The sequence below is a fragment of the Lepisma saccharinum genome, chromosome 1, assembly GCF_977018435.1.
Source record: "Lepisma saccharinum chromosome 1, izLepSacc3.1, whole genome shotgun sequence".
Classification (NCBI taxonomy): Eukaryota; Metazoa; Arthropoda; class Insecta; order Zygentoma; family Lepismatidae; genus Lepisma; species Lepisma saccharinum.
Window position 1 is genome coordinate 74,962,329 of NC_139229.1, and position 16,971 is coordinate 74,979,299.

Here is a 16,971-nt window from a genome sequence, read left to right on the forward strand (position 1 = left end):
CAGTTGTATCTCTGTTATGGATAATACCTGTAAGTAGACAGATTTCAGTGAAGTCAAGATTCTTAGTCTCAGGTACGTGTTGGGAAAATTTCAAGGGAAGGGCCCTATGGAAAAATACACTTCATGGCTGTAGTTGTGTGTGTGTGTGTGTGTGTGTGTGTGTGTGTGTGTGTGTGTGTGTGTGTGTTTGTATAAATATGTGTGTGTGCGACTGTGTGTAAGCTAGATGAGGGAAGGGAGAAAATTCATATCCATAAAAAAAATTACCGAACTTGGGATATATTACTAGCAGTGCTCGAAGCACGCCTCTTGTTGTCTCACCATGGGGTGTTCACAAGCCAACTCCAAGGCTTGAATAAACAGCGCCCCCTAAAAAAAAAAAAAACTGCACACGGCACTATTGACTTGTATAAAGAAACAATAAACGTGATTGCGAGACTTTCGGGTTACAAATAACTTTATTAGTGACGCAGAACAGATATTTTGATATCTTTCTTATGCAGTGTAAAGCAAGAATCAAGGTTAACTGTGCAAAGTATTATCCTCAAGGTTGAAAATATCAGCAGGTGCAAAGCGCAATGCTTAAAAGCGGCACTTTTTCTGCTGTATTTCAAGTAGTCGAGAAGGAAAATAAACGTGGAACATTAATTTGAGCAAGTGTACTTAATAATATAAAGAAGTGGTTGTAAGAAGCGAGTGAAGTAATAACCATCTCGCTTTGAATGAGATTCGATCTACAAGGACGACCTTGAAAAGTGCTTGACTTGCACATATGAAGAGTGCGCAGGCGCAGTAGGAAATTCAACTGCTCTCTTTGATCTCAGGAGCCGGGGTGGTGTTGGTGTAAGAATACAATGACAGCAAACTTACCCCTTGCACATTGCACCATATCGTGAAGACACACATGTGGAGGCCATCTGTGTAGGCGATGTGATCAGTACCAAGTTTCGGCCTCCTTACCATGGTTGCCACCAGGTACCCATTTGCTAGAGGCTGCGTGAACTCCAGAGCCTCTCCATGCAGGAACACTGCTGGAAAAATTCCCACAATGCAATGCCTGCACTTAGTGGAAGAATTAAGTAGCAAGGGACAAAGAAACGTCATAGTATCGTATTGTAAAATTTTAATTTTTACTTGAGTCCAGTTAGAAAACAAAACACAGTCTGGCTCAATAAAAAATCTCTAAAGGATTTTTGTCAGGTTCACACATACATGTTGTGCTACACCATGTCGAATAAAAAATATTTATTTTAAAGTACCTTTTAGTATATGAGTCATTCCATGCCAAATCAACACAGATATGTGCAATTTTTAACCTGACCATCTCCGATTTTCATGAAATTTGGGGAGTTGAAACTATGCATAGAACTTAGTAACTATGAAAATTTTTAGTCTCGTGCGTCTTGTAATTGTTAAATTATTCAGGGTCAAAGTTTGCAGAAATTTCCTTTTTTGAGCCCGCTTAGCTATACTAAATGTGCTGTAACTCCGCCACTATTTTGCCTAGGAAGCTCAAATAAAGCTTATTGTACAGGGAATTGAACAAGCTTTCCAGTGATATATAACAAGCATACCTTTGAATAAAATAATAATTTTGTCACGTGACCTTGGCTTTTGACCTTGAATATCTCAAAACATGTCATCACCAAAAATCGTGAAAAAAATATGTTTGGTCCCTCATACCATACTATAAAACATACCAAAAAATCATTCTGGGACTGCAATGGGATCCGAAGATACAAAATAATATGTGTAACTATGTGACTGATAAAAGCCCCATTACATGAACTATAACGAGTCAAATGTTCCTTAACACCCCCTACAAAATGTGAAGGAGTTATCCTGGGTATAATTGGTCATAAAATAAATAGGTTAGGCACAGGGAGATCCCTAGCCGTGTGTGTCAAGCGCAGGTCCGGCAAATTGTTGACCGCCATATTGAATTCAACGCAAAAATTTCAAAGGAAAGGGGGTGATGTGATATATCAAATGAGGCTAGAATTTCACGAGAAATGAAGTGACGAAGGATTTTCCAACATATATTTAACCAGCAAAAATTTATTACTGCATGCTTGTAACCATTTTCTCCTTTTCGAGGTGTTAAAAACAATGCATTGGAATACTCCTAACGTGTTAGGAACTCATCGAGATCACGCTGACGTCTTGGGAGAGAAAGAAGTATACGCACCATTGCATATGATTTTAATCAGCTACATTCACCAAATAGTTGAATCGTGAAGAATATTGGGAAAAGTATTTCAAACAATTACGTGACACTTCCTTTGGAATGAAAAATTCTTCAGTGACGAGGCAAATTTTTATGTTCACGGTGAAGTTAATAAAAATAATATGCAATACCTGTGATTTGCTCAGTCGAATGGTTGTTGCTGGTAAGCTAATTATGTGGTATAATGTATGGCGAACGGAAATGGTTGGTCCATATTCAACAACGGAACCTTAAATGGTGAGGGCTTCTTGGATTTGTTAAGTGAACAGGTTTTTTCACCCTTGCTTACGGGATATGGCACTTTTCGAGAGTTTTGAAACAGGACAGAGTGTGACCACACTATGTGGACATTTTCGCAATTTCTTCATGGTAATTTTCTAGGTAGATTGATGGGCACACGGGGATCTATTAAAAGGCCTGCACATTCCCCAGATCTAACATCTTAGGAGGACTTTTACCTTCAGAAACATTTGAAGAGTATGGTGCATGCACTAAAAGTCCCTGATATTGACCATCTGAGAGAAGCCATAGTTGCTGCTTGCGATGTTGTTGCACATGCTACATTACCAAATGTTCTATGCGAGTGTGAGAGACGTCAACGAGTGTGCTCACAGGAACATTGACAACATTATAATGTGTTTATATCGTAAGTGAAAGATATGTGTATAACTTTTTGCTGGCGTAAGATACGTTGAAACATCCTTCGTCACTTCATTTCTCGTGAAATTCTAGCCTCATTTGATATATCACATCACCCCCTTTCCTTTGAAATTTTTGCGTTGAATTCAATATGGCGGTCAACAATTTGCCGGACCTGCGCTTCACACACACGGCTAGGGATCTCCCTATGCCTAACCTATTTATTTTATGACCAATTATACCCAGGATAACTCCTTCACATTTTGTAGGGGGTGTTAAGGGACATTTGACTCGTTATAGTTCATGTAATGGGGCTTTTATCAGTCACATAGTTACACATATTATTTTGTATCTTCTGATCCCATTGCAGTCCCAGAATGATTTTTTGGTATGTTTTATAGTATGGTATGAGGGACCAAATATTTTTTTTCACGATTTTTGGTGATGACATGTTTTGAGATATTCAAGGTCAAAAGCCAAGGTCACGTGACAAAATTATTATTTTATTCAAAGGTATGCTTGTTATATATCACTGGAAAGCCTGTTCAATTCCCTGTACAATAAGCTTTATTTGAGCTTCCTAGGCAAAATAGTGGCGGACTTACAGCACATTTAGTATAGCTAAGCAGGCTCAAAAAGGGCAATTTATGCTAACTTTGACCTTGAATAATTTAACAATTACAAGACGCACGAAACTAAAAATTTTTATACTTACTAAGTTCCATGCATAGTTTCAACTTACCAAATTTCATGAAAATCGGAGATGGTCAGGTCAAAGGCTGTGTTGATTTCGCATGGAATGACTCATATGTCATAATCATGATGTTGTTACTCTGATATAAGGAATACCTATCTGACGTATTGTAAATTGCGTGAATTCGAAGGCCACATATGTGATTTACATAAAAGTAAATGTGAGATCTCATTCTCTTTCACATATACCCAAAGTTGTCCTTCATTTTGCACCTCAAGAGACCTTGTGGACATTCCGAGATATATTGTTTCATTTATTAGTTTTCTTTAAGTTGAAGTCTGATTAGAGCACAATGTAGCTGTATAGATATTTACATGAGCCTGATACTCCATATGTGGGCAAGATATACGATTTCAATATTGCAACAAAATGGACACATTTAATTTTCATGTTTTATTAGATATTCTTCATACCTATTGGTAAGCAAGGGAATGAGTTTTCTGACTTTCGTGTTCTTAAGTCCATTTTATGCACAACTAGGCTAACTGAGACTCGACTTAGACCTACAGTGGGATTCAAAACAACATGTGCCTCCACCGCGTATGGAACCCGAAACCACTTGATTACAAGGCGATGACGTTACCACCATGCCATCGGGGAAGCCCGGTACGGGAATGAGCATGGGATAGTGAAATATTGAGTGGTTTTGTTTGTCAGTGATCATGATGGCCCACACATATAAAATACAATGTCTAATTCCCATTTCTTTCATATTTTTTTTGTTGAATTATAATCTGAAAGGTAGATGTCACTTAGAACACTGAATTAAAAAAATACATATTTAACAATTTTAAAGGGTGAAATACTTCTTTCTTTATACACGAATTTATTCGAATATAATAACAGTACACAGATAATGTAATTGAGATTACGTTTATGTATTCATATTCCACTTCTTAAAGTTTATTTGGTACCTCCCAAGTATGTATGTGAGTATATAGTTAAGTAATGTTCCTCAAATATTTTCTAAGGTGGCTACAATATTTGATCATTGCTTTGTCTTCCAGATCCAAGAACAAGTGACTGGTTCCTCATGGATAGTCCAGCTCCTTTGTTAACAATCCTGGTATCCTATCTATACTTCGTGACGAAGGCAGGGCCGAGGTTTATGAAAGACAGGAAGCCATACAATCTGCAATATCCCCTGCTTGCCTACAATTTCGTTCAAGTGGTCTTCAGCATATGGTTAGTCTGGGAGGTAAGTGTTTATACATACAGTCACATGATAAGGTAGAACGTGAAAGTACTACAGGATCTTCAGCATAAAAGTACACCTTAACGCTGACCATTTTGACTTAAGTGTATGGATAGCTGCAGCAAGTGTTATAAGCATGACTTTCACATGTACATCGAACATCCATGCAACACAAATCTCCAAGGGATATCCATGGGATATTCACAATGTCCAGACCAGACCCATGGATACTATGGATGACCAATGGACGACCATGGGATATCCAGTCCTGGATATCTAGCTATGGATGCCCATTGGATACTCCGTCCTGGATATCCAGAAAATCTCCCGTATTAGATATCCATGAGATCTCCGGTGATGAATATCCATGGGATATACGGTATATGTGCACGTGTTACTAAAAAATTGACATGACTGTTTTGATGCCCACGGAAAGATATACAATATTCAAGAGTGATCCACAGAATGTTCAAATCATATTATTTCTGCATATCCTATGGGGATATCCCGGGATGGATATATGGATATCCAATAGATGTCTACTGGATATCCAGAACTCCGACACGAATCTCAGTTAGATGTCTCCTGGATATTTCTGTGCTGTATGGAAAGTCTCAACATGTTTCTAGCTACGTTTTGAATCATTTCTCTGGACGGGCTTTGACAAAACATTGTGAATTGTTAGTAATGGGTCGTTTCGTTACAGCCCAGAAATGGCCGTAATTTTACAGTACATTTATTACTGTACATATCACCTAAAACATCGTTCTGAATTAATCTTCCACACAAAAGGAAAAAAAAACTATGCCTTCCTGAGTACGTAAGCGTATCAAACATGCTCTAGAGGGAGTTATCGGGAACGCTAGCGAACACATGTGTATGCCATCTTCTCCACACTTATGGCTGAACACACTATCCCGGTAATCTCTGGAGCAAGCGAACTGCATTGCTCCACCAACCCGCAGTCTCCCTTTCTCTACAGATATGCAGCCTTGCTCCACATATTCCCGGGACAGTGTGTACATTTCACGTTTGGACTTGGACTAGGAGCGTGTGTGTCCTACACGATACTCTAACCCTACTTATCGGTAGACTTTTTGTACCCACAAGACACTGCGCAGGGCAAACAATCTACATATCCATAGATGGACGAGTGACTTGAGGAAGAACGTCGTAGAAAAAATACTGCAACAATTTTCCTGAAAACTGCCAAAATTAAAGGTTTACGAAGAAAAAGAGAAGTTCAGGCTAGAAATTAGCTCGAAAAAAGAAATGATAATCATGTTCTTTAATGAACTCTAGTATACATCTACGACATACTTGATTTAAAAAAAAAATGTTTAACTATAGATGCGGGTAATCGCGTCTGTTGTGGAAAATATCATTGCTTTGGATAAATTTCTAAATATTAGTAAATACGAGTAATAAACACATACATTACATGACACGCTGAGTTGTATAATTTATTTCTTTTCTTTCAGGGTTTGCAAGGTGGCTGGCTCAAGGATTATAGCTATACATGTCAACCAGTGGACTACTCAGACAATCCGATAGCAATGAGGGTAAGTTTTAAGAATAATTCAGAGCAATTTAACAATTTACTGTGAAATAATTCCTGGTGGCGAATTATTAAGGAATTCTCTTGGAAATATCAACCAAATCAGTTCCGGATAAGCTCCCGAGCTATCGAAAGCTAACGTCACTCTCACCTTCTTGTATTGACAGCTAACGTCACACTCATCTTCAGGGATTGGGAGTTAACGTCACTCTCACCTTCAGGGATTGGGAGCTAACGTCACTCTCACCTTCACGGGTTGGGAGCTAATGTCACACTCATCTTCAGGGATAGAGAGCTAACGTCACTCTCATCTTCAGGGATTGAGAACTAACGTCACTCTCATCTTCAGGGATTGAGAGCTAACGTCACACTCATCAGGGATTGATAATTGAAGTCACCCTCACCTTCACGGGTTGGGAGCTAATGTCAATCTCATCTTCAGGGATTGAGAGCTAACGTCACTCTCATCTTCATGGATTGAGCGCTAACGTCACACTTATCAGGGATTAACAATTAAAGTCACCTCACCTTCACGGGTTGGGAGCTCATGTTACTCTCATCTTCATGGATTGAGAGCTAACGTCACTCCCATCTTCATGGATTGAGAGCTAACGTCACACTTATCAGGCATTAACAATTAAAATCACCCTCACCTTCACGGGTTGGAACCTCATGTTACTCTCATCTTCATGGATTGAGAGCTAACGTCACTCTCATCTTCACGGATTGGGAGCTAACGTCAGTCTCATCTTCGGGTATTGAGGGCTAACGTCAGTCTCATCTTCCGGTATTGAGGGCTAACGTCAGTCTCATCTTCGGGTATTGAGGGCTAACCTCAGTTTCATCTTCGGGTATTGAGGGCTAACCACTCATCTCGGGGGATTGAGAGCTAATGACTGTCATCTTCGGGGGGTTGAGAGCTAACACCACTCTCACCTTCACGGATTGAGAGCTAACGCCACTCTCACCTTCACGGATTGAGATCTAACGCCACTCTCACCTTTACGGATTGAGAGCTAACGCCACTCTCACCTTTACGGATTGAGAGCTAACGCCACTCTCACCTTCACGGATTGAGAGCTAACGTCACGCTAACCTTCACGGATTGGGAGCTAACGTCACTCTCATCTTAGGAGATTGAGGGCTAATGTCTTTCATCTTCAGGTATTGACAGCTAACGTCATTCTCATCTTCAGGGATTGAGAGCTAACGTCACTCTCATCTTCGGGGATTGAGAGCTAACGTCACTTTCCATCTTCGGGGATTGAGAGCTAACGTCACTCTCATCTTCAGGGATTGAGAGCGAACGTCACTTTCATTTTCAAGAATTCGGAGCTAATGCCACTCTTATCCTCATCGATTGAAGTTCAGATACTGAAGATGTGAGTGAGGCTAGTTCTTCAAAACCTACACATAAGAAACTGATTTGTTTGGTTAAGTTTTTTGGTAACCTCAAACAAAAATTAGGTATCTTTTAATAGATTTAGTAAATTTGGTAACTCTAAACAAATGTGCACGATTACTGAAGGATTTTGTTACCAGAAACAATTATTAGTTATTTCATATTAACTTTTTCTCTGTGTATAGACCTTGCTGGTATCCCTGAAAGATTGTCTTCTCAATTTTTACATTGTTCTATTGTAGTACACTAAGCTAACGGTCAGGGTGAGACTAGAATTGCATATTGATATTCGCCATTTTAATTACGTTTATGTTATGTAGCTTGTAGATCAGCAACAGGACTCACAAACACTATAAAATAAATCAGTGTGAAGAAGAACTACCAGAATGAACCAACGCGTTGCTGCATGTATTTCACATTTCCGCCAATAGATGGTGCGAGTGTGCAAAGTATCGTCAATCCTAAGTTTGCATTTTTTTTGTTCGTAATTTTAAGCAATATGACGCTGAGTTTCAAGGATTTAATAAAATATTGATCTATTGTTATTCTCACATTTCCATTCAAGATATAACAAAGTTATTTCTAGTAACATTAGTGTTAGTCAAATGAAGAAATTAGTAAATTATAATAAATTTGCAGAAATAAGAATAAAATGCGTGTAGTAAAAAAATAATAACAAAGAGGATTAGTTCAAAAGCATAAATCGCAAGTACGAAGGTAATAACATTTATAATGCCTTATTTTTCAGATGGCTAAAGCGTGCTGGTGGTATTTTATGTGCAAGGTTGTCGAATTGTTGGACACAGTAAGTATATAACATTTTCTTTGATAATGGTGTAATATAACTAGAAAACTTTCAAAATCTGTACAAATTTCACATGTGATTTTGTACATACGGAAATAATTTCACTATTTAAACGATCAAGTTAATTGTTATTCATTCCAGTGATACAATGAAATTAGCATGAATGAAAAATTTACAAATAACGATAGTATTATTACAAATTATTTCCTGGCAGACTGTCTTCTCTCCCTCTAAATGTACTGTTTGCCGATAATTGTAAACTTTTCAAAGACATCTCATCAGAACATGACTCATTAATCATACAAGGAACTCTTACAGAACTATTTCTGTGGTGCTCCCAGAAATATTCCTACCTACTATTCCCCTAAAAGGATCAAAGTGGATTCTGTTTATTCTATTGAAAACAAGCCTATCAAGAAATTTTCCTAAAAAAAATGGTGTTATCAATGAGGAAAAGCTAAACTTTGATAAGTACATTACAGATACTACTAAAAAAAACCTACGTACGTCTCCTTAATCTTCCGTACAGGTTTCCTGAAAATCAAAATCAATCCTCCATTAAGAAATTTTTGAAATCTATTATCTTCCATATATTTGAATGCTGGTCCCCTATCTGGACTATAGCTCCAGAAACTAATCTTTCCAGGATTGAATTTGTTCTCAGCATTATTCTCACCGCTGTTCGCCGGTATCGAGTATACACCTACAGCTACACGGGACTTGTAAGACAGGTATTTATCGCGCGAGAAAAAAAATGTGTTACCGAAAGAAGGGTCACAGTTTTGGCGAGGATCTAATGCTCACCTACCGATATACGGAAGCCGTAACATCGCACGAGAAGTAATTTTAAAATAACTTCCTCAAAAATAGTTTCCAACGTATGCAACTGTCACGAACGGGCGGTGATTATTGATTGATTGATTTAGTTTTAATTTACTTCGCTTTTCTCACACTTTTGGCTAATCGCGAAGATGATGATGAATGGTGATAAGATGAATGAAAGGACGATCACAAACATATAGAAACAACACAACACGAACCCGACGGAGGATAATACTGGCCGTGAGTCCAGACACCAGAGCCTCGTTAGTGTGCAAAATACAGTCCATGGTGTAATTATAACTAATGCGTGTGCGGTTACGATTGCGTTATAAATTTGGTCATCTCCAATTAGGCTTCCTGATTATTCTAATTCTTTACGAATTAGGATACTTAATGATGTTCCAACTATTCCTGATCATACTCCGAAAATTAAATCTATTGTACCAATATCTCTGTGGTTAGTAGAAAATAATCATCGTTACAAGAATGAGATGACTGAATAATAGGTGGTAAACTGTAAATTTATTTATGGATTTTAACTCTATCATTAATCTTGGCTTTATAGTTAATATATAATTTAAGTGTCTTTTAAAAGAGGAACACTTTATACCCCAGGTGTAGGTCATGTGATCTACAAATAAAAATACTAGTTTAAAAGCAGGCAGAAGGTATAATTGTATGTACTCTATGTGATCAAAAGTATCCGGACACACCGCGAAACGTGTGTTTACCATAGAGGGCGTCACAGTACTGCCATCTACCGCGTGGAACACAGAGTCAGCGAACTCAGTAGTCTGCAGACAGTGTAAGACAGCAGTATGGGATGGTCTGAGGAACTCGCAAACTTTCAACGTGGTCAGTTGGTTGGATGCCACTTGTGTAGGAAGTCTGTGTGAGATTTCCACCCTCCTAAACATCCCTCTGTCCACTGTTTCCAATGTTATAGTGAAGGGATGTGTACAACCCAAAAGCGTGCAGGCCAACCTCCCATGTTGACCTCCAGAGACCATCAAGTGTTGAAGAGGGTCGTACAGCATCATCGTCAATCATCCATCGCCACCATCACACAGGAATTCCGAACTCCATAAGGATCTACTCCAAGCACCATTACTGTTTGGCGCAAGGTGCGGCAACTTGCTTTCCATGGCCGAGCAGCTGCCCATAAGTCAAACATCACACAGACAAATGCCAAATGCCGCCTCGTGTGGTGCAAGGAGCGTCGAAACTGGACCGTAGAACAGTGGAAAACCGTTGTGTGGAGGGTGAATCACAGTACACAATGTGGCGATCCGATAGTAGGGTGTGTGCGTGGCGAATGCCTGGTGAACGACATCTACCAGTCTGTATAGTGCCGACAGTGAAATTAGGAGGTGGCGGGGTTACAGTGTGGTCATGTTTCTTCTGGAGGGGGCTTGGCCCCCCTTGTTGCTTTACATGGCAATGTCACGGCACAAGCTTACGTTGACATTTTAACAGCTTTCATGCTGCCTACAGCCGAAGACCAGTTCGGGGATGACCATTGTGTCTTTCAACACGATCGAGCACCCGTCCATACTGCAGGGCTTGTGGGGGTGTGGTTTGACGACAAGAACGTCCCACTAATGGACTGGCCTGCACAGAGTCCTGATTTGAAACCCATAGAACATCTCTGGGATGTTTTGGAATGCCGACTTCATGCTAGACCACATCGATCCACATCAATACCTCTTCTCATTTTGGCGCTCTGCGAGGAACGGGCTACCATTCCTCAGGAAACCTTCCGGCACCTGATTGAAAGTATGCCTGTGAGAGTTTACGCTGTCATGAAGGATAAGGGTGGGCCAACACTGTATTGACTGCCAGTGTTCCCGATGGAAGGTTGCCCAAACTTGTACATTATTTTCAGGTGCGTGTCCGGATACTTCTGATCACATAGAGTATATTTCGCATTAAAAGTGTGCTTAAATGAAAACACGAATATTTTTAAAAAATATCACTGATTTTGAGAACAAATAACACTACACATGGTATAAATTTCAGCTGCACCTGTGCACCCGAGGCCGGTATTTTTTTAAAAAATACTAATTTATATTTACATGTAAAATTTGAGAATGTGGGGATAATTGATTTTGTGCTACTAAATATGAAAGAATATATAATGTACGAGGGCTATCTAGAAAGTAACTTACGTTTAGATGGAGTGGGCGAGGGGCGGTATAACGCCGATATCTTGGTGTCAGAGCGTTTCATCACTCAGTTCGCTCTACATCGTGCACATTAGTGATGGCCATTCTTAAACATATTGCACCACTGCCTCACTCCGCCTTCACTCATTACGTCGTTTCCGTACACCTCACAAAGATACCGATGAATTTAAATTCGTTTGTGGTTTTTCGCCAACAAGATTCTAAGCACTGACAGCACTTCACAATTCGCAGTACTTTCGATTGCAGCACACAATTTTAAGATTCACAGTGAACACAGCAGAAGCAACACGAACCGAACGCTACCACAGATGGATGCGTACTGAGTGAGGGGACGCTGTGACACGAAGATGGCGGCGTTAGCCTCGCCCTTCGCCCCACTCCACCAAAACGTAAGTTACTTTCTGGATAGCCCCCGTACTTCACAACAATACCGAATTCATATATGTGTGATTTGCGTGAGCAACGGAAACGTGTCAATGAAAAAATATTTGGTAGTAGTTTAAAATCATCTATCTTAATTTTAACATTCAATAGCTGCATGAGAATATATATTTATTTTTTTCACACTAATTTCCCAATTTATCATTACATATATATTTTTTAAAAAATATGATGTAATTCATTTATGTCGTTAATAAAAATATAGATTTTATTACCTTCTTAATTGATTAATTCGAATCAAATATAAAGATCAGTATGAGTGATAAAAATATTTCCGGTCATAATATCACACTTTGGAAATTTTTATTTTTGCAAATTTAATTTATTGTGTTATAACGTTATCAGATTTCATAATGGATGTGTCTTATTATACACATCACTACGTCATTTTTCATTTCGATACTTCAACACGTAAAGAAGATATAACTGCTATTTTGCCTTCATAGTGCTGTTCTAACATACAAACAGACACACATATTTCTCAACATTGAAAAGAAACCAATATACAGGATGTTCATAAAGTCCCGGTACCATTACAAAAAAACATAGCTCGGAAACTACATGCAATAGAATAATGCTGTTGATTGCAAAATGAGCTACAACTCTCCACGTTTATATGCCATACAACTCAATGTGCACCCCTTTTTGCTCTCAGAACATCAAGACGATAATCAACTTCTCCCCATACACGCCCCAGTATATCACCAGTAACAGTTAGGATACTCTCCGTTATTCTTCTTCGAAGAGTAGCAACATCTGGAACAGGAGTGCGGTAAACACAATCTTTGACATACCCCCAGAAGAAGAAATGCAAGGGTGTCCATCACGGCCTATCCACCTGCCAGGGAGATGCCTATCCAAAAACCTCGAACATCCTTGGACCAATGAGGTTGTGCCCATCATGTTGAAAAATTATGGTTGGCATATAAACGTCGAGAGTTGTAACTCATTTTACAATCAACAGCATTGTTCTATTGCATGTAGTTTTGGAGTTACGTTTTTTTGTAATGGTACCGGGATTTTATGAACACCCAGTACATGTATTTTCAACAGTAGGATTTTTATGTTCGAATATGAATGTGACAAGTTTATGTTAAGTAACTTTTGTCACAGGTCTTTCACAGCACCGTTAGAAATATTAATTATATAATGAAGTTTTTCATGCTCTTTCTCGAATTCATTCTAGTGAACTTCAATAATGTATAAAGAACAAGTTGAACACTTATGTATAAGTATTGAGACTTCTAACGCTGTTCTGATGTCTCACTGATGTCAATATCTACTACTATTAAATATATTTTATACTTGGATTTATAATGTAGTATAATATAATGTAAATTTATAATTTAGAATTACATTAATATAGAGTTATTTAATTAATGATTGATCAAAATTTCAGGTTTTCTTTGTAATGCGAAAGAAGCAAAATCAAGTGTCTTTTCTACATCTGTATCATCATACAATGATGCCAATCTGCGCCTGGATTGGAACAAAATTTTTGGCTGGTAAGAAATTTTACTCACCAAAAGAGATTATTCATAAGCTCTTAAAGAAACAAAAATGTTATGAATACTTGTAAATATTTTCATATGAATATGAATCATTATTAATGAATGACATTTTGTTCTATTATGATTTGTAATTCCCTCACACATCAGTAACTTTCTGGAGAATTTCATTTACATTTTTGAAACACAACTCGGCCACATTGTTGACAATAACTTATGAAATATATTCACGTAATCGTTGCTAGGAATAAAGGCACCTATTAAGAAATTTAGCTAACGATATCTGTTGCCATTTTTCTATCTTATAAGATTCTGAACAATGCGTACGTAATTTCTTCTTCGAATCATGAAAATGGGATTAAACGCAAATATTTGAAGCAAAATTCGCTGTGGAAAAGTCAACTTTACTATCTCTTGGAATCTACAGGCAGTATGTTTTTGAAAATTCTTCAATAATATTATGAGCTTGTTCTTCAGGTATCCCACATTTGATATACTAGATAGATGTGTGCAAGTACTTCATTGTAAAAAATGAAGTTTAAGCAAGTTCCTGCATTGGAAAAATCTAACTAACTTGCAAAGTGTTGGGGTCAAAATGTTGATGTTTCTCCAATTCTAACTCGTATCTCTTTATTTTCCCCTTGGTTTCACACCTATACTCTGTCCCAGGAGTGTGTGGAGCAAGTGAACGGAAACAAGTACACTAAGCAAATTAGTAACTAGAGAGAGCTCGACCAAAGAACGGGCGAGAGGGAAAGGGGTTACATGGAGGGAGCAAGGCGACTTTCAAATACATCTGGTTTGTTAATACAAGCAGAGAAAGGCAGGGGCAGACAGGCAGGAAGATACACAGACACATGCATAAGCAGCGAAAGTGACAGACACAAACAGAGGGAAAGAGAAGATAGAAAGTAAGTGTATGTGTGAGAGAGATGAGACACATATGTAAACAGAAAAAGGGACAGACAGAAATTGAGAGAGAGTGTGAGTGTGTGTGTGAGAGAGAGAAAGTAAGACAAAGTAAAGGGACACAGAGAGATGAGACAGGGATATATAAGCACAGCAAAGAGACAAACAGAGACACACACACACAGAGAGAGAGAGAGAGAGAGAGAGAGAGAGAGAGAGAGAGAGAGACAGAAAGAGGAAGATGGAAATGACATTTAGCAGTTCACATAAATATTGGAAGGCAAGATTGACAACAATATTTTTTAACGTATAATGTATATACTTCTTGAGGAATTTGGGGGGCAGAAAGTGCCTTGCCCCTTTAAACTCGACGCCTATATGGCACGCACGTAGCCAGTGGTAGGGCTAAGAGGGCTGAAGCCTCCCGAAATCCTACAAATATCTAATTTAAATATTATTTTTATTGTTAATAACAGAAATAATGTTATAACCACAGTAAAAACTGGATTATATCAAAAAAAGTTTAGTGTATAATAGAAGAACCAGGTTATATTTTTATATTCTTCCATTTAATCCAAAGAATAAATGGATCCACAGCTTCCAAGACATATAGTTTACTTTGTGAAACGTCATAGAATATAAACTTTATGAGTAAAATTTACCACTAGCTGTTCAAGACTTTCTTTCAACAATTGTGAAAAAGTTAATAACAAAATACAATAATTATGATTTGTGTAGTAGTTCCTCCATTCATATTGGGGGTTAGGCGTAGAGCTGACAACTCTGCACTGTAAAAAAAAAAAATGTCAAGAAACAGCAATATAAGGCCATGGATGTTCCCAAGGTAAAATATTCCGGAGGTAAAATAGTCCCCCGTTCGGATCTCCGGGTGGGGACTACTTTGGGAGGTCCCTGGACTAAGGATAAGATCTACGTTAGGAATAAGGATATTAAATTAGGCACCTGGAATGTTCTGAGCCTTTACCGGCCTGGGGCATTTCAGTGTACAGTTAATGAGATAGTTAAGTATAAATTAGATGTAGCAGCTGTCCAGGAAGTTAGGTGGCCAGGAGAAGGGAATTGTAAATCTAAAAATTATACTTTTTTCTATGGTGGTACTGAAAATCATAATTTTGGAACAGGCTTTTTCATAAATAATAGAATTATCTCGGCTCTTAAAACAGTAGAATTTATTAATGATAGGATATCATATGCAGTTTTACAGGGTAGGTGGTGTAAAATTATTTTAATAAACATACATGCACCAACGGAAGATAAAGATGATAATACTAAAGATGATTTTTATACAGAGTTAGAACAGGTCTTTGATAAATTTTCTCAGTATGATATGAAAATTTTGTTAGGTGACTGTAATGCACAGATTGAAAAAGAAGAGACATTTAAACCCACGATTGGTAAAGAAAGTCTTCATGAATCAAGTAATGATAATGGTATAAGATTGATTACTTTTGCAACCTCAAAGAATTTAATTGTGAAAAGTACCACTTTTAAACATAAAGATATCCATAAATATACCTGGTCTTCTCCAGATGGTAAAACTCATAATCAGATAGATCATATTCTCATTGATAAGAGAAGGCATACTAGTATAATTGACGTTCGTACACATAGAGGTGCTGACTGTGCCAGTGACCATTATTTAGTAATTGCTAAATTAAGAGAAAGACTCGCAGTGATAAATCATAAGCAACAAAATCTAAAAGTTCTAAAATTTGATACAGGAAAGTTTACTGATGAAAGAATTAAGAAAGATTACCAAATTAAACTGTCAAATAGATTTGATGTTTTGCAGGATTTAAATAATGATGAAAATATAAATGAAACAGACGTAAATAAGAATTGGGAGCACATACGTAATGCAATAGAATCAGCAGCTAAAGAAAGTATAGGATACCATAAACCAAGAAAAAGTAAGCCATGGTTTGATAATGAATGTCATAATCTAATAGAAATAAGAAATCAGGCTAGACTTAGGTGGTTAAATAACTCTGATGATACAAATCTAAACAATTATAATAGAATAAAGCGAGAAGTTAACCGCACGTTTAGAAGTAAAAAAAGAGATTACTTGAAAAGCAAAATTAACGAAATTGAAACAAACAGCAAAAATAAAAATATCAGAGATTTATATAAAGGTGTAAATGAGTTTAGAAAGGGGTGGCAACCTAAAGTAAACTTGATAAAAGATAAAGACGGTGATTTTCTTTCTGACCCAAGCGATATTCTAAATAGATGGAAGAACTACTTTAATGAACTTTTAAATGTCCATGTAGGAGATAAATCAGAAGTAAATGAAGCCCACACAGCAGAACCTTTAGTTCCAGAACCTAACTTGACTGAAGTTAAAGATGCTATTAAAAGGCTAAAGAATAACAAAGCACCTGGCATTGATTTAATACCAGCTGAGTTAATTAAATATGGTGTAAATTCATTAATATGTCAAATTCATAAATTAATTTGTTTAATATGGAATAAAGAAGAAATCCCTCAACAGTGGAAAGAAT

The 16,971-nt window shown here is 37.6% G+C and overlaps 1 protein-coding gene across 1 annotated transcript in view; it reads left to right on the plus strand.

Annotated features, from left to right (window-relative positions):
* The window catches only part of LOC145996631 (very long chain fatty acid elongase AAEL008004-like), a 104,290-nt gene that overhangs the window by 75,952 nt on the left and 11,367 nt on the right, over window positions 1-16,971 (plus strand). Inside the window, exons 3-6 of the mRNA XM_083133203.1 lie at window positions 4,628-4,818; window positions 6,297-6,377; window positions 8,524-8,580; window positions 13,429-13,534. Coding sequence (XP_082989329.1) covers window positions 4,628-4,818; window positions 6,297-6,377; window positions 8,524-8,580; window positions 13,429-13,534 — 435 coding nt within the window. The remainder of the gene's footprint in view (window positions 1-4,627; window positions 4,819-6,296; window positions 6,378-8,523; window positions 8,581-13,428; window positions 13,535-16,971) is intronic.